This window comes from Lolium perenne, chromosome 3 (assembly GCF_019359855.2).
Source record: "Lolium perenne isolate Kyuss_39 chromosome 3, Kyuss_2.0, whole genome shotgun sequence".
Taxonomy (NCBI): Eukaryota; Viridiplantae; Streptophyta; class Magnoliopsida; order Poales; family Poaceae; genus Lolium; species Lolium perenne.
The window spans coordinates 100127011-100151388 of record NC_067246.2 but is presented as its reverse complement, the minus strand read 5'-3'; the positions used below and the strand labels follow the sequence as shown (position 1 = coordinate 100151388).

General features: G+C 53.0%; 1 protein-coding gene across 1 annotated transcript; it reads left to right on the top strand.

Annotated features, from left to right (window-relative positions):
* Positions 1 to 7293: 7293 nt before the first annotated feature.
* On the top strand, positions 7294 to 9623 carry LOC127341986 (cytochrome P450 71A1). The gene is made up of 2 exons (XM_051367932.2): positions 7294 to 8462; positions 8799 to 9623. Exons 1-2 carry the CDS (start codon positions 7431 to 7433, stop codon positions 9420 to 9422), a joined length of 1656 nt encoding a protein of 551 aa, XP_051223892.1. The 5' UTR covers positions 7294 to 7430; the 3' UTR covers positions 9423 to 9623.
* The last annotated feature ends 14755 nt before the right edge of the window (positions 9624 to 24378 follow it).

Below are 24378 nucleotides of genomic sequence, written 5' to 3'. Positions count from 1 at the left end.
GAGGGAGGGGTACAGCCATGATATAGGACACGTTATTTCTGTGGCGCACCGAGGCCAGTGCGCCACAGAACACGTTATTTCTGTGGCGCACCGAGGCCAGTGCGCCACAGAATACGTTATTTCTGTGGCGCACCAAGTGCAGTGCGCCGTAGAAAAAGTAAAACCAATGATTGGGCGTGACAGGGTGTGGGCCCCACCAAGTTTTTGTGGCGCAGTGTTCCATGGTGCGCCACAAAATTAAGCTATTTCTGTGGCGCACCGTTCCTGGTGCGCCACAAAATAAAATTTTGTGACGCATTCTTAGGGGTGCGCCACAGAACTAAGCTCCGCCTATAAGGGTTTTCCTACTAGTGCTATTACTTTTTCCAAACTATACGATATCATTTGTGCCACTTTCACGCCGGCGGATTTTATTTCCAGTACAAAAAAACACCTTATATCTTAAGGAATAATAGTTTTTAAACCGTGTCTAGGAGGAACTAGACACTTTTTTGATATAGTAGAAGCGGGACTTGGCGTGACAATTCCGAAATTCATCCCTGACAGGAATCGAACTCCGGTCGTCGGGTGCGCCACTGCGACCCCAACCACTGGGCTAAGCCCACGTCGTCTTAAGGAATAATAGTTTCATTGACATGGAAAAGGCCAAACTCCTACCCTAATGTTGTTACGTAAAAGATCGTATGAACAAACTGAATCAATAAGAATAGGATCTATAATTTTAAACATGGATCTTCAAATGATTTAGGACACTGCCAATTTTGATATGGTCTCATTGATCGCACTGAAAGATTTGTATTTTATATTGTAGATGCAACTTGAGTCAATGTCATCTGCTGTTTCTGCCTTAGTACACAGTTTTGTTGTAGAAGAGTGTGATATTTTTTTGCCCCTTGCGAGAGTAGGGGTTTGAGTTTGACGTGGAGTTCGCATGGGCCAAAATGGTGCAAATCATATATTGCATCACAGCAGTGTACATATATGCTATCTTTGTCTGTGGTGTATTATATGTCCTGTATGAAACTGAGGAAGAAAGTGTTTGACAAGAATTGCCGGACTGACCATCTGGAAGTCACAATTAAGAAATGACAACCATTGTCCAGATCAACAACTCTGTCTGCACAGTAAGTATTGTTTCCCAGTGGGCAGTGACATCTTGTCAATTTGGATACTTTTGCTTCAGATTACCAACAAAAAAATAGTAGCTGTAACGTTAGTCATTATTTTTATGATGGTCAATGGCTCCTAATGCACAATGGTTGGCTATGAGAGCGGTAAAAACCAAAATTATTGATGAGTTCAGAGAGAGGTTGTTGGTAGTTTGAGGGAACCTGGCGTTTCGATTCATTGGTAGATTAGGCTTTGTATGTTAGTTTTGTACGTCCTTAAGCATCTTCTTGAATTTCTCATAGCCTATTTTTTTTTAAATCCGTAGCAAAGCACTGGTATTTGTGCTAGTATAGTAATAATTTGTCTAATTTTTTCACGTTATTTTTTTAACATACATCACTAGTACCTATACCCATACTAAGAGAGACAACGCATTGTGAGAGGCCAGGAAAGATGGCCCTGATCGCCGCAAGATTGATTTTACTTCTTGAGTAACATATTGTATAGGCATAGGTCCCCGTGTTTTCTCAGGATTGTACCTGTAATTGTACATGTGTCCGTCTATATATACATGAGCAGTCGGTCCTATTGGTGCTGTGCAATCTCCAATAACCTTTCTACGTGGTATCAGAGACCCTTCGGGTCCTGCCCTAGCCGCCGCCCTCCTCTCCCCTTGGGGCGCCGCCGGCCACCCCCTCCCAACCCTAGCCGCCGCCTCCTCCTCCTCCCTAGGGCGTCGCCGGCCACCACCTCCATCAACCCTAGCCGCCGCCCCCTCCTCTCTAGGGCGCTGCCGGCCTCCACCACTCCCAACCATAGCCGCCGCCCTTCTCATCTACGGCGCCGCCGGCCCTCACCACCACCACCGCTTCCGCCATGGAGCGCTTCGACTCCTCCGGCTCCGACTTCAACTCCTCCGGCTCCGGCAGCAGCAACCCCTTCGCCGGCCCCTCCGTCGCCATCATCCGCGACATCCCCATCGCCGAGCGTGTGCCGCTGAAGCTCTCCACCACCGCTGCCAACTTCTTCCCGTGGAAGACGTACTTTGGGCTGCTCTTCCGCGAGTATGATCTCCTTGATCACGTCGACGGCACCATCGACCTCCTCGCCATGCCGCACGACCCTGAGTGGCTCGCCATCGACGCCACCATCATCCGCTGGTTCTACCAGACCGTCTCCAACGACATCTTTCGCACCGTCGTCCGCGACGGCGACTCCGCCCACACGGTCTGGGCTACGATCACCGGCCTCTTCACCGACAACAAAATCCAGCGGGTCACCTTCCTCCAGCAGGAGTTCTTCGGCACCCACCAGAACGACTTGTCTCTCGATGACTACGCCCTCAAGCTGAAGAGTCTCTCCGACGAGCTCCGTGACTTGGAGTTCCCGATCGATGACAAGATCATGCTCTCCACCATGTCGGCGGGTCTCGGCGAGGATCTCAGCAACGCCGCCTCCAACCTCACGCTCCTCACCACGCCCACCTTCGAGCAGGCCGTGGCCTACCTGCGCCTCGAGGAGCGCCACCTCAAGCATCTCCGGGCTCGGGCGGCCCACACCGCCTTCGCCACTGGCTTCTCCCGCGGTGCCCAGACTCCCGTGCCCCGCGCCCCTGCGCCTCGCCCCATGGGTCCGCCGCCGGGTTTCCCCGCCGCCGGCCTGCCGCCCGGTCAGCCGGACCATGGACCGGCCAGTCCGGTCACCAGGCCGGCCAGACCGGCCCCTGGACCGGGCAGCCGGCTCCTCCTGGCGGTAGCCGCCGCGGCCGTCGTCGCCGTGGTGGTGGCAACGGCGGTGGCAACGGTGGTGCCAATGCCACCACCCCCGCGCCTCGTCCCCCGCAGTACACCGCCCCTCCGCCATGGACTGCCGGTCACACCCCGTGGACCGGGGTTGTTCACGCCTACTCCATGCCCGTGCCGCGCGCCCCCTACCCGGGTATTATGGGGCCGCATCCAGCCTCCCACCAGGTGTTCTACGCGGCGCCCCAGCCTGCCCCGGCCTACGCCGCCCCCCGGGTGCGACTCCGTGGGATCCCGCGCTCCTGACCGCCCTCTAGAGCGCCCCCTCTGCTGGGGCGTATGGTGGCGGTGGCGACTGGTTCATGGACACCGGCGCTTCCACGCATATGGCTGCGCACCCCGGTAACCTCTCATTTTCCACACCCGCTCCTACTTCCTCTCACATCATCGTTGGAAACGGTCATGCTCTTCCTATTACTCACACCGGTTCTGCTCTTTTCCTTCCACTTCCACTCCTCTCTCTCTCCATAACGTTCTTGTTTCTCCTGACTTGATTAAAAATCTTGTTTTTGTTAAGTCTTTCTGTCGTGATAACCCTGTGACTGTGGAATTTGACGCTTTTGGTTTCTCTGTCAAGGATGGTCGTACCCGGATGCTCCTCCACCGATGTGACAGCCCCGACGATCTCTACCCCGTTGTCGCGGCCTCCACCACCACCGGCCGCCCACTCGCCCTCTCCGCCGGTGTCGACCTTTGGCACGCCCGTCTTGGTCATCCTAGCTCCGCCACTCTGCGTCAAATAATGCAAGGCTTCTCCTTTACTTGTAATAAAACGGATGCCCACTCTTGTGAAGCATGTCGTCTAGGCAAACATGTTCGTCTTCCGTTTAGTTCGTCCTTCACAGTCGCGTCTTTTCCTTTTCAACTTATTCATAGTGATGTTTGGACCTCGCCGGTTCCGAGTAACTCTGGTTATAACTATTATCTTGTGATTCTTGATGATTACTCGCATTTTGTATGGACTTTTCCACTTCGCCGTAAGTCAGATGTTGCCACCACCCTCACCGCCTTCTTCGCCTTCGTCTCCACTCAGTTTGGTCGCCCCATTCACGCCTTACAAACCGACAACGACAAGGAGTTCGACAACATCACCATTCGCTCACTTCTCGCCACCCACGGCGCCATCTTCCGCCTCACGTGTCCATACACTTCTTCACAGAACGGCTGTGCCGAACGGATGCTTCGTACCCTCAACGACTGCGTCCGCACCCTTCTGTTCCATGCCTCCATGCCCCCGCGATTCTGGCCGGATGCCCTTGCCACGGCGACTCTCCTCGTTAACATCCACCCGTGTCGTGTGCGTTGGTCCTACACGCCGCATCATCTCCTTTACGGTGCGCCTCCCGCCTATGATGACCTTCGCATCTTCGGCTGCCGGTGCTATCCTAACACTGCTGCCACCGCCGTGCATAAGCTTGCGCCGCGCTCCCTCCCTTGTGTGTTTCTCGGCTACCCCGCCAACACCAAGGGCTACCGCTGTTACGACCCGGTCTCCCATCGTGTCCTCACTTCCCGGCACGTGTACTTTGACGAGTTGGTTTTTCCGTTTCAGCAGGGACTCATGGCGACACCTCCGACGACGCCCCCGGCGCCCGATGGCCCTCCTGCGGCCGCGCGCCGACGACTGACCGCGGTGGCCCCCTCGGCGCCGGCCCCGCCCGGTCCCTCGGCGTCCCCATCGCCCGCGGCGGCCACGGCGCCACCGTCGCCCGCGGCGCCCCGGCGCCCCGTCGCCCGCACCCGCGACGCCCGAGGCGCCCCGTCACCCGCGCGTCGCCCGAGGCGCCATCGCCCGCGGCGTCCCCTTCGGCCGCCTCTTCGTCGTCTGCCTCGCCACCCGTCGGCTGCGGCTCCTGCGCCCATGCTCACCCGCGCCCGCGCAGGCGTGCGGCGGCCGTCTACAGGCTACCCCGCCGACCAGTATGTCTGCGCGGCGTCTCCGTCTACCGCGTCTGCCTTCTGGGCCAGCGGCAACAGCATATTGCCGCACGACGGTGGCGCCCCCTTCACCAGCCGACCCGGCCCAGCACCCGGTCCGACCGGCCCCCCGGCCAGCCCACCTGGCGCGCCGCTCGGGCAGACCGGCCCCCGCCGACCGGCCCGGCCTGCCGCCCGGCGCACCGCCCGGTCCTACGCCCGGCCTGCCGCCCGGCCAGACCGGCCACCCGGCCGACCGACCCGACCTGTCGTTCGGTCCGACCGGCTCCACCACCGGCCCAGCGACCGCTCCTTCGCCGGTGCCCACCTCGGCTCGCGCTGCCTTGCGCGATCCGCGTTGGCGCGCCGCCATGCAGGAGGAGTACGACGTGCTGCAGCGCAATAGGACCTGGGAGGTCATTCCCGGCCCCCTCGCGCCAACGTCATCACTGGCAAATGGGTCTTCAAGCACAAGCTCGGCTCCGATGGTACTCTCGAGCGCTACAAGGCACGTTGGGTTGTGCGCGGGTTTCGGCAGCGCGCTGGCGTCGACTTCACGGATACGTTTGCCCCGGTTGTCAAACCGGGCACGATCCGCACAGTGTTGCACCTCGCCGCGTCTCGTGCGTGGCCAGTGCACCAGATAGACGTCTCCAACGCCTTCCTTCATAGCCATCTGCAGGAACAGGTGTACTGTCAGCAGCGACATCGGCTTCGTCGACACCGAGCGCCCCGATGACGTGTGCTTGCTCTCTCGGTCCCTGTATGGACTGAAGCAGGCGCCCCGCGCCTGGTACCAGCGCATCGCTGGCTTCCTGCATCACCTTGGTTTCCGCTCCACGCGCTCCGATGCGTCGCTGTTCGTCTACCTGACCGGCAACGACATGGCATACCTGCTGCTGTACGTCGACGACATCATCCTGATGGCCTCCACCGCTGGTCTTCTTCGACAGCTCACCGACCGCCTTCGCGCTGAGTTCGCGTTGAAGGATCTTGGCCCGCTCCACTACTTCCTCGGCATCGAGGTTGTCCGACGTGCGGACGGGTTCTTCCTCCATCAGCGGAAGTATGCCCACAAGCTTCTCGAGCGTGCAGGGATGCTTAACTGCAACCCTGCGCCTACTCCTGTCGACACGAAGGCCAAGCTCTCCGCCAGTGATGGGTCGCTAGCGTCCGACGGGCCGCTCTACCGCTCCATCGTCGGTGCTCTTCAGTACTTGACGCTGACGCGACTGGAGCTCCAGTACGCCGTGCAGCAGGTGTGCTTGCACATGCATGCTCCTCGGGATGCTCATTGGGCCGCGGTGAAGCGGATTCTCCGCTACGTATGTGGTACCATGGGCTACGGCTTGTCATTGCATGCTTCGCCCTCGACGTCAACTGACCTTGTCGCCTACTCCGACGCGGACTGGACGGGTTGCCCGGATACGCGCCGCTCCACCAGCGGCTACTGCGTCTACCTCGGCTCGTCGCTTGTCTCTTGGTCCTCCAAGAGGCAGCCCACCGTGTCTCGCTCCAGTGCTGAGGCCGAGTACCGCGCCGTGGCTAACGCTGTGGCTGAGTGCACATGGCTTCGCCAGCTTCTGTCCGAGCTCTCTTGTCCTGTTGACAAGGCTACGGTGGTTTTCTGCGACAACGTATCGGCTGTCTACCTCTCCGCCAACCCCGTTCATCATCGGCGCACCAAGCACATCGAGTTGGACATCCACTTTGTTCGTGAGCAAGTTGCCCTCGGTCGCGTTCGAGTTCTTCACGTACCGACGTCTCAGCAATTTGCCGATATCATGACGAAGGGATTGCCATCCACGACTTTTCCTGAGTTTCGCTCCAGTCTGTGTGTCGGTGCCGACCCTTTGACTGCGGGGGGGGGGGGGGGGGGGTGTTGAGTAACATATTGTATAGGCATAGGTCCCCGTGTTTTCTCAGGGTTGTACCTGTAATTGTACATGTGTCCGCCTATATATACATGAGCAGCCGGCCCTATTGGTGCTGTGCAATCTCCAATAACCTTTCTACAACTTCGCAACTTCGTTTGAAGATTGATTTTGTTTTTGAAACTTGTACATATTCGGGACCGAGATTATGAAAGGGATGGACGCGTTTGGAGCGATAAGGTTAGAGTGGACAGGAACGAATGAAATGTTCGTCCACCCAAGGTGCACCCTATTGCGATTGATTACACATGCACGCCACGTAAAGTTGAAAAGAAGCTTCAAACACGCACAACACGTGGCAAAGAAAGCAAGGTACCTGCGCTTGCAATATTGCGGTGCAGACATCGCCTTTTGCATTCTTGCATCCATCTCTCCTCCTCCTCACCCTGTTTGTGCCTATCTTCTCCTTCGTCCTCTTCTCTAAGAAGCGTCATTCCTCAAGCGGCAATGGCGGCAGACGGTTGCCTCCGTCACCGTGGGGTCGCGGATTTAGATCTCGACGGGTCTGTCTTTGGAGGCGATAAGTTAGAGAGTGTACAAGGACAAATGAAAGGGCGGTCGCCGAAGGGTAACCTACTGTGATTGCCTACTCAGTAGAATACACGCACGTCACGTGGCAAAACTAGCAACATTCGATCAGGCACGCATCATCGTCAAGTACATAAACATGAGCAGAGTGCACCTGCACGGCTGCACTCGCAATTTTTATATGCATACGATGGACGTGTCGTCGCCTGTTGCATTCTTGCATTCACCCTTCCTCATCCCCGTCTTCACCCTGCTTGTGTCCATCTTCTCCTTCCTCCTCTTCTTCACCAAGAAGTCTCGTCCATTCGGCAGCAATGGCGGCAAACGGCTGCCTCCGTCACCGTGGGGTCTTCCCATCCTCGGCCACCTCCCACTTCTTGGTCCCCTGCCGCACCGGAAGCTCCGGTCTATGGCCGAGGCGCACGGTCCTGTCATGCTCCTACGCCTCGGCGGCGTGCCCACCATTGTGGCTTCCTCGGCGGCCGCAGCGCAGGAGGCCATGAAGACCCGCGACCTGGCCTTCGCGAGCCGCCCTTCGGTGCGCATGGCGGAGCGGCTGCTCTACGGCCACGACATGGCCTTCGCCCCCTACGGAGAGTACTGGCGCCAGGCGCGCCGCGTGTGCGTGCTCCACCTCCTAAGCGCTCGCCGCGTCGCCTCGTTCGGCCGCGTCCGTGAGCAGGAGGTCGCTGCGCTGCTCGACCGTCTCCGACGCGTCGCATGCGCCTCGGCCGGCTCGCGGCCTGATGGTGATAACGCCGTGGTGAACCTGACCGACGAGCTCATCTCCTACACCAACGCGGTGATCTCGCGGGCCACGTTCGGCGACGACGGGGGCTACGGGATAAACGGCGGCCTGGCTGAGTTGTTCGCCGACTTCGAGGAGCTACTGGGGACGGCCACGGTGGGGGAGTTCGTGCCGTGGCTGGCGTGGGTAGACACGCTGATGGGACTGGACGCCAAGGCGGCGCGCATGAGCAAGATCATGGACGGGTTGCTCGAGCAGGTCATAGCGGACCACCGCCAACGTCGACTCGGCGGAGGACGGCTTGTTGGCGACGGCGAGGAAGATCACCGAGACTTCGTGGACGTGCTGTTGGACGTGAGCGAGGCGGGAGAGGACGCCAGAGGAATCCAGATCGACACGGTCGGCATCAAGGCCATTGTCCTGGTACGTTACCTTGGCAAACATTACGTTTTGTGCTTTTGCTAGGATGTCAATCCTTCACGGTCAGTGAAACGGAAACCACATGGTCTCAAAGGAAGAAGAGGGTGACTAGATCCGTGGTGACTATTTTTTTTCTTCGATAAAACCAATATATTAATATCAAAAAATACCAATTACAACATCCTAATAGCATTGATGCAAACAACCAAAAGAAAAAAAACTAAGAACTTTGAAATAGTCTTAATTTCCTTCCTATTTGTTGTCATACTGTATATGTTTGTTTCGTTTTGCGGTATGTCTCTATGTCCTGCAACTTCATGTGTTTGTATGGTGGGACAGGATGTGTTCGCCGCTGCGACTGACACGACCTACACCACTCTGGTATGGGCCATGGCGGAGCTCATCAACCATCCAACCGAAATGCGCAAGCTCCAGGACGAGATCCGAGCAACCGTCGTCGGCAATGGCGGCAACCACATGAACGTGGACGACCTCAGCAAGCTGCACTACCTCAGAGCGGTGATCAAAGAGACACTCCGGCTGCACGCGCCTCTGCCGCTCCTCTTGCCCCGGGAGACGCTCGAGGACACGGAGCTGCTAGGCTACCACGTGCCGGCGCGGACGCGCGTGGTGATCAACGCGTGGGCCATTGGCCGCGACATGGAGACGTGGGAGCGCGCCGAGGAGTTCATGCCGGAGCGGTTCATGGATAGCCCGGCGGAGTACGAGGTGGGGCATGGCGACTTCAGGTCGGTGCCATTCGGCGCCGGTAGGAGAGGGTGCCCCGGGGTTGGTTTCGCCGTGCCATCGATCGAGCTGGCCCTTGCGAGCCTGCTGTACCATTTCAACTGGGAGCTACCGGCGGCGGCCGAGGCGTCAAAGTTGGACATGAGCGAGCTGTATGGGCTATCTGTACGTCTCAAGGCCAACCTGTGCCTGGTTGCCAAGCCGTGGTCTCCTTGATCAAGTTGTTCGTGGACTTGGCAAGTTGGAAACTTGGGATTGCTTGAAGACGACTTAGTTAAGGTGCTGCTTTCCGTGCATCTACAGTATGAATGTTCGTATTTTGTACTCGCAACTATAGGGTATTATGTATCTATTGAATTAGTTGATACCCCGCGCGTTGCTGTGGGAATGATAAATATTTTATATATATGCAGAAAATAGCACCAACGGCTTGCGCATTGCATAAAAGACTTGTGCATGCATGATTATGCGGATGATAGAAGCTGACTGAGGACATGGACACTCTATATGTGTGCAACTTGCAAACATTTGGGTTACATGCATTTTAAAAGAAGAAAAAAACACATGCATGCATGGTGAGGGGCTGGCTGATTACGTGAATACTTTGCATTTGCCTGTTGCAAACCTTAAATGAAAATAGTGATCAAGCTTATTTTCAATCGTTTTATTGTTAATATTTTGATTTAACCCAGTCAAATAATTCTTCATTTCAAATTTTGGATAGAATTCTTCAACAAATATATTCCATTAAAGACTGTTGCCTAAGCTTCATACAACCAAAATGTTTGAATAGAGAGAGAATAGATTGTAGGAGAAATAGAAGATGATTTTTAGATATAAGGCAACTTTATTGCCCGACTTTAACTTAATAAAGCCCAGGTAGCATAAGGTTCACATTTAACGGTTATACATGATGCGGCATACAGCTTCGCCTAACAACATAAGAAAGCTGGGGGGAACAGGCAAGTGTAGCACATAGCAGAGAAAGCGCGCGGCAGGGAGATGTGGCTGATCAGGGACGGCGTCGCTTCACTGCTTCAGCCTCTTGGCTTCATGGAGGTGTAGAGCTCCCGAAGCTCGCGCTCCATCCAGCTTAGTCCTTCCTTTTCCATGCCCTTAAACTTGGGCCTCCAGAGCTGAAGAAAAATCACAATTTTATAGATAAGGTCAGCGGGATGGTTAATGATTGTCTTTTCGATAGTGAGTTTGTTACGGATCGTCCAAAGCGCCCAGGATTGTGCTAAGAATAAGACCCACAGAATGCGGCGAGTATAGCCCGCAAAACCCGAAAGGATAGCATGAAATTGTGGGAAGTTAGCTGGCCTCCAATTGCATCCCAGCAACTGGCGCAACACCGCCCAAGCGAATTGCGCCAAGGAGCAGCTGAAAAAAATGTGGGTTGCGTCTTCCGGTGCACCACATAAGGAACACCCTCCCGTCGATGGTCCGTGGCGAGTTGCAATCTGAAGGTTAGATGGAAGCTTATCCAGGGCCAGCTGCCAAGAGAAGATTTTAATCTTTAAAGACACCCTGGACTCCCACATGTCCTTGAAGTGTGCCACCGACGAGCCCTGAGACAGTTTGAAGTATATCGATTTCACCGAGAAACAGCCCGAGCTGTCCAGATGCCAGCGAATCTGGTCCATGCCATGAACCAGGGTCACATCCTCAAGCAAGTTACATAAGGTCCTCCATTGCCTCGTCCCTTCCTGATCCAGAGAGCGACGGAATCTAATGGCTAGGCCTTCCCCTTGAAGGGCCGTAGCCACCGACACGAATTCGTCCTCGCAAATAGCAAACAGAAGCGGGAATAACTCTTTGAGGGGTCTCGACTCAATCCACCAGTCCAACCAAAAATTGGTGCGGTGCCCATCTCGCACCAAGTGCTTTGCCCCCACTGTAAAGAGGTGTTTCACTTTGTGGAGGCTCTTCCAAAACTGCGAGCCCCCTTGCCCATTGCCACTGAAAATGTCATTGGCATCGCGGTACTTAGCTCTGATCAGCTTTGCCCAGATGGTGTCTTCCTCTTGGTACAACCTCCACACCCATTTGAGAATGAGAGCCTGGTTCATCTTCTTGGTATTGAGCAGGCCAAGACCCCCAAGTTCTTTTGGCCTGCACACCGTGGGCCAATTGACCATATGGTATTTGCGCTTTGGACCCGCTCCTTCCCAGTAGAACTTGGACCTGTGGGTGTCGAACCTCGCATGGATACCATCATGGAGTAAGAACAAACTCATAGCAAACATTGGAAGGTTGTCCAGACAGGCATTGGATAGGATTAAGCGTCCACCCGAGGACATAAGTTTTCCCAGCCACGGTTCCACCTTAACCGCCAGCTTCCTCACCAGGAAGAGCCACTGCTCCAGAGATAACTTTCGGTCCGAAATGGGCAGACCTAAATAGAAGATGATGACCACATTGCGTTTTGCTTTGAACTGAAATGATCGACAATGAATACAATGTAGTTGCCTTGCAAGGCGTGCAACTAAGTGGAACATTGACTTACAAATTTTCCATGTCAAATTAGATGTTCCAGTATACATTCTGCTTGTGCAATGAAAAAACTCCTCTAGCTGCTCTTTAGACTGCAGTCAAATTCCTCTCATACCAATCAATCATAGCTAGAGTACGTTGTGAACCGCATAGAAATATGAAGGTTACTCCATCCATGTTATGTCACATAGAATGCGAGCTTTTATACTCCATGAGAGATATAAATGGTATGGCCATGATAGATGAGACCCACTGTAGTGAAACTGTGAAAGGAAGGCCGGAATTGCATCATCTAATTGTTTGGCAGAATACAGTCCAGTTCATCACATTCAGATCAATCATCACAAGAAAAGAGTCACATAGGAATATGATTTACAGAGAGTAGATTCTAAGGACGATTCAATGATAATAATGGTTGAGCCAACCATGAAACCGACCCAGTTCCAAGCAGAAAAGAAACAACGTTGGTACACATGAAAAATAAAAGCTAGGAATAAATATGGAATTATCATATCCAGCAAAAATTTCGCTGCAGGTTGCTCGGTTTCGCAAAATACTGTAGATGCAATCCATTTGTCTAGCAAACAAAATGGAGGGACGTGAGTTGCCTCCCACGTTGGCTGCATCGTGTGCAGGCTATTACTCCATTAGCAGGTCACCGGGGACTTGCTGATGGCGTCCCAGTGGGAGTTGCTCTGGTCGATGGTACTATTGGCGTGTGAGGTGTGTGTCCACGTGAGCGGATAAATGGGAGGGGATTTATATACGGTGAAAGTAGGGGAGAGGAGGAGGCAAACAATTGGTCCCAAATTGACGCATTGGGGATGCGAGCGGCCGTCTGTCTGATTTAATAATGCATGACACTACGGGAAAATCAGGCGCTGCCGTGCAGCCAAACTTTGCCGTGAGCTGCTGCACGGCAAAGATTTCTTTGCCGTGCGTAGCAAGAAGAGCGCACGGCAACGTAAAAATGCACGGCAAAGTATGAGAGCAGCGCACGGCAAAGAAACATAGCACGGCAAAGAAAGATACGGCGCACGGCAAAGAAGTTCCTCACGGCAAAGAATGGGAGCAGCGCACGGCAAAGAATTTAGGACGGCAAAGTCCCTGTAAGCCGCACGGCAAAGAAACAGCGCACGGCAAAGGCCTGGGCACTGCCGTGCAGCCAAACTTTGCCGTGCAGACAGACAAGTTGCACGGCAAAGGGTCCTTTGCCGTGCGCTTCTCCCTTTGCCGTGCGCCAATATACTTTTTTTTTGTTTTTCTAACTATTTTATTTCATCTACTACTTATATTTATTTTGTTAATTAGTTTTTCTTTTTGATGACTATTTATTACACTATGTGAAATACAAAATTAGTCTCCATGCTCATCCCCCACATATATCAGGGTTCCGGTGCTCCGGCGGCCGTCCCCCTCCTTCCCCCCCAAAACAGCGGGACGGCGGGTCTACCCCCTAGATTTCTCCGCGCGACGTTCCACCAATATACCTTTTCATAGGTTTAGGTTTGTTTAGTCCATGGACATATGGAAAACCATGTGTGGTACCCTTTGGCACAGTTTAGCCCCCGATATACCCGCGGCGGGACACTTCACCGTACACGTCCAGGAATCTGTTAAGTGTTATCGCCCGAAGGTGAGGAATGTCAGACCGGGGATCCATGCCATGCACCATTTGGTGAATTACACCTAGCATCACACTTTGAAACATAGAATAGGTCCACATGCAAGGTTTGGTGGGGTTCCGGTGCTCCGGCGGTCGTTATCCCCCTCCTCCCCCCAAAACAGCGGAACGCGTGCCCCGGCGGGTCTACCCCCCTAGATTTCTCCGCGCGAGGGTGCACCAATGTAACTTTTCATTATTTTATGTTTGTTTAGTACATATACACATGGAGAACCAAAGATTGGGACCCTTTGGCACATATACCAGCAGCTAGAGCCATTATCACACGATCGACGGTGTGCCTGGTCTACTGGGTAGGGTTAGGTGTAGGGTTAGGGCTAGGGTTTAGGGGCTAGGGCTAGGGTTTAGGTTAAAGGGTAAGTATTTATGGTTAGGTTTAGGTTTAGGGTTTAGGGTTAGGGTTAGGGTTTATGATGCATGGTTCTGCAGCTCCGGCGTCGTGGTTTAGGGATTTAGAGGGGTTTAGGGCTCGAAGCCTCCCCAGTTTAGGGTTTAGGGTTTAGGGGAGCTACTTTTGCACCATTAGACCTTGCACCACACTTTGACACATATCATAGGTCCACATGCAAGGTTTGGTGGGGTTCCGGTGCTCCGGCGGTCGTTATCCCCCTCCTCCCCCAAAACAGCGGAACGTGTGCCCCGGCGGGTCTACCCCCCTAGATTTCTCCGCGCGAGGGTGCACCAATGTAACTTTTCATAGGTTTAGGTTTGTTTAGTCCATGGACATATGGAAAACCATGTGTGGCACCCTTTGGCACAGTCTAGCCCCCGATATACCCGCGGCGGGACACTTCAGCGTACACGTCCAGGAATCTGTTAAGTGTTATCGCCCGAAGGTGAGGAATGTCAGACCGGGGATCCATGCCATGCACCATTTTGTGAATCACACCTTAATTGCATCACACTTTGACACATAGAATAGGTCCACATGCAAGGTTTGGTGGGGTTCCGGTGCTCCGGCGGTCGTTATCCCCCTCCTCCCCCCAAAACAGCGGAACGCGTGCCCCGGCGGGTCTACCCCCCTAGATTTCTCCGCGCGAGGGTGCACCAATGTAACTTTTCATTATTTTATGTTTGTTTAGTACATATACACATGGAGAACCAAAGATTGGGACCCTTTGGCACATATACCCGCAGCTAGAGCCATTATCACACGATCGACGGTGTGCCTGGTCTACTGGTTAGGGTTAGGTGTAGGGTTAGGGCTAGGGTTTAGGGGCTAGGGCTAGGGTTTAGGTTAAAGGGTAAGTATTTATGGTTAGGTTTAGGTTTAGGGTTTAGGGTTAGGGTTAGGGTTTATGATGCATGGTTCTGCAGCTCCGGCGTCGTGGTTTAGGGATTTAGAGGGGTTTAGGGCTCGAAGCCTCCCGCCTTAGGGTTTAGGGTTTAGGGGAGCTACTTTTGCACCATTAGACCTTGCACCACACTTTGACACATATCATAGGTCCACATGCAAGGTTTGGTGGGGTTCCGGTGCTCCGGCGGTCGTTATCCCCCTCCTCCCCCAAAACAGCGGAACGTGTGCCCCGGCGGGTCTACCCCCCTAGATTTCTCCGCGCGAGGGTGCACCAATGTAACTTTTCATAGGTTTAGGTTTGTTTAGTCCATGGACATATGGAAAACCATGTGTGGCACCCTTTGGCACAGTCTAGCCCCCGATATACCCGCGGCGGGACACTTCAGCGTACACGTCCAGGAATCTGTTAAGTGTTATCGCCCGAAGGTGAGGAATGTCAGACCGGGGATCCATGCCATGCACCATTTTGTGAATCACACCTTAATTGCATCACACTTTGACACATAGAATAGGTCCACATGCAAGGTTTGGTGGGGTTCCGGTGCTCCGGCGGTCGTTCTCCCCCTCCTCCCCCAAAACAGCGGAACGTGTGCCCCGGCGGGTCTACCCCCCTAGATTTCTCCGCGCGAGGGTGCACCAATGTAACTTTTCATTCCTTTATGTTTGTTTAGTACATATACACATGGAGAACCAAGATTGGGACCCTTTGGCACATATACCCGCAGCTAGAGCCATTATCACACGATCGACGGTGTGCCTGATCTACTGGTTAGGGTTAGGTGTAGGATTAGGGCTAGGGTTTAGGGGCTAGGGCTAGGGTTTAGGTTAAAGGGTAAGTATTTATGGTTAGGTTTAGGTTTAGGGTTTAGGGTTAGGGTTAGGGTTAGGGTTTATGATGCATGGTTCTGCAGCTCCGGCGTCGTGGTTTAGGGATTTAGAGGGGTTTAGGGCTCGAAGCCTCCCCAGTTTAGGGTTTAGGGTTTAGGGGAGCTACTTTTGCACCATTAGACCTAGCACCACACTTTGACACATATCATAGGTCCACATGCAAGGTTTGGTGGGGTTCCAGTGCTCCGGTGGTCGTTATCCCCCTCCTCCCCCAAAACAGCGGAACGTGTGCCCCGGCGGGTCTACCCCCCTAGATTTCTCCGCGCGAGGGTGCACCAATGTAACTTTTCATAGGTTTAGGTTTGTTTAGTCCATGGACATATGGAAAACCATGTGTGGCACCCTTTGGCACAGTCTAGCCCCCGATATACCCGCGGCGGGACACTTCAGCGTACACGTCCAGAATCATAAGTGTTATCGCCGAAGGTGAGGAATGTCAGACCGGGGATCCATGCCATGCACCATTTTGTGAATCACACCTTAATTGCATCACACTTTGACACATAGAATAGGTCCACATGCAAGGTTTGGTGGGGTTCCGGTGCTCCGGCGGTCGTTCTCCCCCTCCTCCCCCCAAAACAGCGGAACGTGTGCCCCAGCGGGTCTACCCCCCTAGATTTCTCCGCGCGAGGGTGCACCAATGTAACTTTTCATTCCTTTATGTTTGTTTAGTACATATACACATGGATAACCAAGATTGGGACCCTTTGGCACATATACCCGCAGCTAGAGCCATTATCACACGATCGACGGTGTGCCTGGTCTACTGGTTAGGGTTAGGTGTAGGGTTAGGGCTAGGGTTTAGGGGCTAGGGCTAGGGTTTAGGTTAAAGGGTAAGTATTTATGGTTAGGTTTAGGTTTAGGGTTTAGGGTTAGGGTTAGGGTTTATGATGCATGGTTCTGCAGCTCCGGCGTCGTGGTTTAGGGATTTAGAGGGGTTTAGGGCTCGATGCCTCCGCACTTGCGGGTTTAGGGTCTAGGGGAGCTACTTTTGCACCATTAGACCTTGCACCACACTTTGACACATATCATAGGTCCACATGCAAGGTTTGGTGGGGTTCCGGTGCTCCGGCGGTCGTTATCCCCCTCCTCCCCCAAAACAATGAACGTGTGCCCCGGCGGGTCTACCCCCCTAGATTTCTCCGCGCGAGGGTGCACCAATGTAACTTTTCATAGGTTTAGGTTTGTTTAGTCCATGGACATATGGAAAACCATGTGTGGCACCCTTTGGCACAGTCTAGCCCCCGATATACCCGCGGCGGGACACTTCAGCGTACACGTCCAGGAATCTGTTAAGTGTTATCGCCCGAAGGTGAGGAATGTCAGACCGGGGATCCATGCCATGCACCATTTTGTGAATCACACCTTAATTGCATCACACTTTGACACATAGAATAGGTCCACATGCAAGGTTTGGTGGGGTTCCGGTGCTCGGCGGTCGTTCTCCCCCTCCTCCCCCAAAACAGCGGAACGTGTGCCCCAGCGGGTCTACCCCCCTAGATTTCTCCGCGCGAGGGTGCACCAATGTAACTTTTCATTCCTTTATGTTTGTTTAGTACATATACACATGGAGAACCAAGATTGGGACCCTTTGGCACATATACCCGCAGCTAGAGCCATTATCACACGATCGACGGTGTGCCTGATCTACTGGTTAGGGTTAGGTGTAGGATTAGGGCTAGGGTTTAGGGGCTAGGGCTAGGGTTTAGGTTAAAGGGTAAGTATTTATGGTTAGGTTTAGGTTTAGGGTTTAGGGTTAGGGTTAGGGTTTATGATGCATGGTTCTGCAGCTCCGGCGTCGTGGTTTAGGGATTTAGAGGGGTTTAGGGCTCGAAGCCTCCCCAGTTTAGGGTTTAGGGTTTAGGGGAGCTACTTTTGCACCATTAGACCTAGCACCACACTTTGACACATATCATAGGTCCACATGCAAGGTTTGGTGGGGTTCCAGTGCTCCGGTGGTCGTTATCCCCCTCCTCCCCCAAAACAGCGGAACGTGTGCCCCGGCGGGTCTACCCCCCTAGATTTCTCCGCGCGAGGGTGCACCAATGTAACTTTTCATAGGTTTAGGTTTGTTTAGTCCATGGACATATGGAAAACCATGTGTGGCACCCTTTGGCACAGTCTAGCCCCCGATATACCCGCGGCGGGACACTTCAGCGTACACGTCCAGGAATCTGTTAAGTGTTATCGCCCGAAGGTGAGGAATGTCAGACCGGGGATCCATGCCATGCACCATTTTGTGAATCACACCTTAATTGCATCACACTTTGACACATAGAATAGGTCCACATGCAAGGTTTGGTGGGGTTCCGGTGCTCCGGCGGTCGTTCTCCCCCTCCTCCCCCCAAAACAGCGGAACGTGTGCCCCAAATGGGTCTACCCCCTAGATTTCTCCGCGCGAGGGTGCACCAATGTAACTTTTCATTCCTTTATGTTTGTTTAGTACATATACACATGGAGAACCAAGATTGGGACCCTTTGGCACATATACCCGCAGCTAGAGCCATTATCACACGATCGACGGTGTGCCTGATCTACTGGTTAGGGTTAGGTGTAGGATTAGGGCTAGGGTTTAGGGGCTAGGGCTAGGGTTTAGGTTAAAGGGTAAGTATTTATGGTTAGGTTTAGGTTTAGGGTTTAGGGTTAGGGTTAGGGTTTATGATGCATGGTTCTGCGGCTCCGCGTCGTGGTTTAGGGATTTAGAGGGGTTTAGGGCTCGAAGCCTCCCCAGTTTAGGGTTTAGGGTTTAGGGGAGCTACTTTTGCACCATTAGACCTAGCACCACACTTTGACACATATCATAGGTCCACATGCAAGGTTTGGTGGGGTTCCGGTGCTCCGGCGGTCGTTATCCCCCTCCTCCCCCAAAACAGCGGAACGTGTGCCCCGGCGGGTCTACCCCCCTAGATTTCTTCGCGCGAGGGTGCACCAATGTAACTTTTCATAGGTTTAGGTTTGTTTAGTCCATGGACATATGGAAAACCATGTGTGGCACCCTTTGGCACAGTCTAGCCCCCGATATACCCGCGGCGGGACACTTCAACAGACACGTCCAGAATCATAAGTGTTATCGCCCGAAGGTGAGGAATGTCAGACCGGGGATCCATGCCATGCACCATTTTGTGAATCACACCTTAATTGCATCACACTTTGACACATAGAATAGGTCCACATGCAAGGTTTGGTGGGGTTCCGGTGCTCCGGCGGTCGTACTCCCCTCCTCCCCCAAAACAATGAACGTGTGCCCCAGCGGGTCTACCCCCCTAGATTTCTCCGCGCGAGGGTGCACCAATGTAACTTTTCATTCCTTTATGTTTGTTTAGTACATATACACATGGAGAACCAAGATTGGGACCCTTTGGCACATATACCCGCAGCTAGAGCCATTATCACACGATCGACGGTGTGCCTGATCTACTGGTTAGGGTTAGGTGTAGGATTAGGGCTAGGGTTTAGGGGCTAGGGCTAGGGTTTAGGTTAAAGGGTAAGTATTTATGGTTAGGTTTAGGTTTAGGGTTTAGGGTTAGGGTTAGGGTTTATGATGCATGGTTCTGCAGCTCACTCGTCGTCGTTAAGGGATTTAGAGGTGTTTAGCGATCGAAGCCTCCCCAGTTTAGGGTTTAGGGTTTAGGGGAGCTACTTTTGCACCATTATACCTAGCACCACACTTTGACACATATCATAGGTCCACATGCAAGGTTTGGTGGGGTTCCGGTGCTCCGGCGGTCGTTATCCCCCTCCACCACCAAAACACACGAACGTGTGCACCGGCGGGTCTACCCCCCTAGATTTCTCCGAGCGGGTGCCCCAAAGTAACGTATCATAGGTTGAGGATTGTTTAGTCCATGGACAGATGGAAAACCATGTGTGGCACCCTTTGGCACAGTCTAGCCCCCGATATACCCGCGGCGGGACACATCAACAGTACACGTCCGTGAATCATAAGTGTTATCGCCCGAAGGTGAGGAATGTCAGACCGGGGATCCATGCCATGCACCATTTTGTGAATCACACCTTAATTGCATCACACTTTGACACATAGAATAGGTCCACATGCAAGGTTTGGTGGGGTTCCGGTGCTCCGGCGGTCGTTCTCCCCCTCCTCCCCCAAACAATGGAACGTGTGCCCCAGCCGGGTCTACCCCCTAGATTTCTCCGCGAGGGCGCACCAATGTAACTTTTCATTCCTTTATGTTTGTTTAGTACATATACACATGGAGAACCAAAGATTGGGACCCTTTGGCACATATACCAGCAGCTAGAGCCATTATCACACGATTCGACGGTGTGCACGGTCTCTTGGTTAGGGTTAGGTGTAGGTTTAGGTCTAGGGTTTAGGGGCTAGGGCTAGGGTTTAGGTTAAAGGGTAAGTATTTATGGTTAGGTATAGGTTTAGGGTTTAGGGTTAGGGTTAGGGTTTATGATGCATGGTGCAGCTCCGGCGTCGTGGTTTAGGGATTTAGAGGGGTTTAGGGCTCGAAGCCTCCCCAGTTTAGGGTTTAGGGTTTAGGGGAGCTACTTTTGCACCATTAGACCTTGCACCACACTTTGAAACATATCATAGGTCCACATGAAAGGTTTGGTGGGGTTCCGGTGCTCCGGCGGTCGTTATCCCCCTCCTCCCCCAAAACAGCGGAACGCGTGCCCCGGCGGGTCTACCCCCCTAGATTTCTCCGCGCGAGGGTGCACCAATGTAACTTTTCATTATTTTATGTTTGTTTAGTACATATACACATGGAGAACCAAAGATTGGGACCCTTTGGCACATATACCCGCAGCTAGAGCCATTATCACACGATCGACGGTGTGCCTGGTCTACTGGTTAGGGTTAGGTGTAGGGTTAGGGCTAGGGTTTAGGGGCTAGGGCTAGGGTTTAGGTTAAAGGGTAAGTATTTATGGTTAGGTTTAGGTTTAGGGTTTAGGGTTAGGGTTAGGGTTTATGATGCATGGTTCTGCAGCTCCGGCGTCGTGGTTTAGGGATTTAGAGGGGTTTAGGGCTCGAAGCCTCCCCAGTTTAGGGTTTAGGGTTTAGGGGAGCTACTTTTGCACCATTAGACCTTGCACCACACTTTGACACATATCATAGGTCCACATGCAAGGTTTGGTGGGGTTCCGGTGCTCCGGCGGTCGTTATCCCCCTCCTCCCCCAAAACAGCGGAACGTGTGCCCCGGCGGGTCTACCCCCCTAGATTTCTCCGCGCGAGGGTGCACCAATGTAACTTTTCATAGGTTTAGGTTTGTTTAGTCCATGGACATATGGAAAACCATGTGTGGCACCCTTTGGCACAGTCTAGCCCCCGATATACCCGCGGCGGGACACTTCAGCGTACACGTCCAGGAATCTGTTAAGTGTTATCGCCCGAAGGTGAGGAATGTCAGACCGGGGATCCATGCCATGCACCATTTTGTGAATCACACCTTAATTGCATCACACTTTGACACATAGAATAGGTCCACATGCAAGGTTTGGTGGGGTTCCGGTGCTCCGGCGGTCGTTCTCCCCCTCCTCCCCCCAAAACAAATTTAACGTGTGCCCCAGCGGGTCTACCCCCCTAGATTTCTCCGCGCGAGGGTGCACCAATGTAACTTTTCATTCCTTTATGTTTGTTTAGTACATATACACATGGAGAGCCAAGATTGGGACCCTTTGGCACATATACCCGCAGCTAGAGCCATTATCACACGATCGACGGTGTGCCTGATCTACTGGTTAGGGTTAGGTGTAGGATTAGGGCTAGGGTTTAGGGGCTAGGGCTAGGGTTTAGGTTAAAGGGTAAGTATTTATGGTTAGGTTTAGGTTTAGGGTTTAGGGTTAGGGTTAGGGTTTATGATGCATGGTTCTGCAGCTCCGGCGTCGTGGTTTAGGGATTTAGAGGGGTTTAGGGCTCGAAGCCTCCCCAGTTTAGGGTTTAGGGTTTAGGGGAGCTACTTTTGCACCATTAGACCTTGCACCACACTTTGAAACATATCATAGGTCCACATGCAAGGTTTGGTGGGGTTCCGGTGCTCCGGCGGTCGTTATCCCCCTCCTCCCCCCAAAACAGCGGAACGCGGGTCTACCCCCCTAGATTTCTCCGTGCGAGGGTGCACCAATGTAACTTTTCATAGGTTTAGGTTTGTTTAGTCCATGGACATATGGAAAACCATGTGTGGCACCCTTTGGCACAGTCTAGCCCCCGATATACCCGCGGCGGGACACTTCAGCGTACACGTCCAGGAATCATATGTTATCGCCCGAAGGTGAGGAATGTCAGACCGGGGATCCATGCCATGCACCATTTTGTGAATCACACCTTGCATCACACTTTGACACATAGAATAGGTCCACATGCAAGGTTTGGTGGGGTTCCGGTGCTCCGGCGGTCGTTATCCCCCTCCTCCCCCCAAAACAGCGGAACGCGTGCCCCGGCGGGTCTACCCCCCTAGATTTCTCCGCGCGAGGGTGCACCAATGTAACTTTTCATTCTTTTAGGTTTGTTTAGTACATATACACATGGAGAACCAAAGATTTAGGTTAAAGGGTAAGTATTTATGGTTAGGTATAGGTTTAGGGTTTAGGGTTAGAGTTAGGGTTTATGATGCATGGTTAAGTATTAATGTGTTAGGATTTATGGTTAAGTATTAATGTGTTAGGATTTAGGGTTAGGGTTTAGGGTTAGGGTTATGATTTAGGGTTATATGATTTAGGGTTATATGATTTAGGGTTAGGGTTATGATTAATGTGGCTAGATCAATGGGTTAGGATTTAGGGTTAGGGTTAGGGTTATGGTTAATCACACATTTCTTGAAAAACATGAAACATATAGTATTAAATAATACACATTTTGAAAAACAAGTTTAATATAATTTACAAATAAAACTTAATGTTATTGATAATTTACAAATAAAATTCTTAGTGTTATAGAAGTGGTAAAAATGCTTTGCCATGCGCAGGCGCACGGCAAAGAACCCTGCCGCACGGCAAAGGCCGCCATGCGCACGGCAAAGAGTGCCCGCACGGCAAAGGCCCTTTGCCGCACGGCAAAGAACGGCGCACGGCAAAGTGTGGGGATAAGGTACCTGGTCGGGGCACCTGAGCCACAAACGCATCGACCTCGCCCTTCACTGCATCCACGCCGCGCCGCCGCCCGCATCCACGCCACCATCGCCGCCACCATCGCGCCCCTCCCCGCTGCCGCCAGCCACGCACACCGCCACCCTCCCCGCCGCCGCCGCCAGCCACGGACACCACCGCCCCTCCCCAACCATCGCGCCAGCCACGCACGCCGCCATTCCCCCGTCGCCGCTGCTGCTTCCCCGCCCTCCCCCACCGCCGCTGCTGCTGCTCCCCTCCCCCACCGCTGCTGCTGCTCCCCTCCCCCACCGCCACCGCGGCCGAGCTAGGGAGCTAGGTCCCGCCGCCGCCCCCGCCGCCTGCTCCGATTCCGGCGGGATACGGGAGGTCCTCCACCCTGCTGCCTCGACCCGACGGCCTACTGCCCATTCCGCCAATCTGCCAATCTCTGCAGCAAGGTGTGTTTGTGTGTTCCCGACCCGACGGGTTGTTTGTGTGTTACATTGAAATGAACGCTGCTAGATGTAGATAAATTTGAAAATCTGTGAGCTATTTGTGTGATATTTTGACATGAGCTGGTATTTTATTCATATCATGCATGAAGTTAAAATACTTTGCCTTATGCCTTTACATGGATCAAGATAAGACACGTAAAGCACATTGAGATGCATTGATTTTGTGAAATTTGCATACACGAGCGTACGGAAAAATTTAGGTCTCGGTAGGTCAAAATTAGGGCCATTTAGCAAATAGGAATTTGAGGCAGAATTTAGTCTTGACTTGAATGACTAATTTATTTTTCTCGCTATGCAGACGATGTTTCGAGGTGGACACAGGGGCCGGCGTTGTCGGGGTGCTTGAGGAGCGTTGCCGGAGGGTCATTGGTCTTCTTCGCCGGCTGTCGGTCACGCTTCGGGGGTGAGAATCCGTTCGCCTCTCTTGTACCTAGGTTTTTTCTTTATGTCTAGATCACCAAGTCTGTCGCGATACCTAGGCGTCTCTTCCCGACCGTAAGGGTTACGCGGATAAATATGCATTAGTGGTCTCGCATATTATGAACCGTAACTCTTACGGCATTTATCGGGACAGCCGGCGGATGCGTAGTTGGGTACGTTCTCCGTGCTCTACCCTGATCCGAGACAGGATTTCGGTAGCGCCTCCCCGTTGTTCTCCGGATGCACACCCCTCTCGGCTTTTTGCCGAGACGTGTATCGGGAGAGCAGCGGGGAGGTGCTGCCGAAATTCTGTCTCGGATCGGGGTAGAGCACGGAGAACGTACTCAATCTACGGATCCGGCGGCTGCTAGGAGCCCACCTAGTAGAGTTTCAAAGTTGATGCACGCGTAAAATAAATAAATATATGATGCATTTATTTCCTATTTGATATATAAATGCTATGTTCGTCTGTTTTGTTGCTGATTAGAGGATGGATAATCGTGGCTGGATGTACGATGGCAGAATCAGTCAGTGGAACTATACTGATGAATGGGGAGAAAAGACCGAGCAGTTTGTGGATAGGGCGTTTGCCATCCCTAGCAGACCTATAAGTGTTTGGTGCCCTTGTAGTAAGTGCGCTAACCGAAAGGCACAGGACAAGGAAACTATGAGTATGCACCTGATCAAGTTTGGGTTCACACCGTCCTACAGGATTTGGACTTACCATGGAGAAAAGGCAAAGAAACGTGCTAGGAAGGAGGTGCGGCAGATTCAACCTAGGGGGGAATATGACACTGGTTTTGATAGGTGCTTAGAAA

Bases quoted from the DNA above. Each gene is read 5' to 3' on its own strand.
- LOC127341986 (XM_051367932.2), top strand. From the start codon at position 7,431: ATGAGCAGAGTGCACCTGCACGGCTGCACTCGCAATTTTTATATGCAT. The intron at 8,463-8,798 runs GTACGTTACCTT...ATGGTGGGACAG, and splicing joins GCATCAAGGCCATTGTCCTG to GATGTGTTCGCCGCTGCGAC.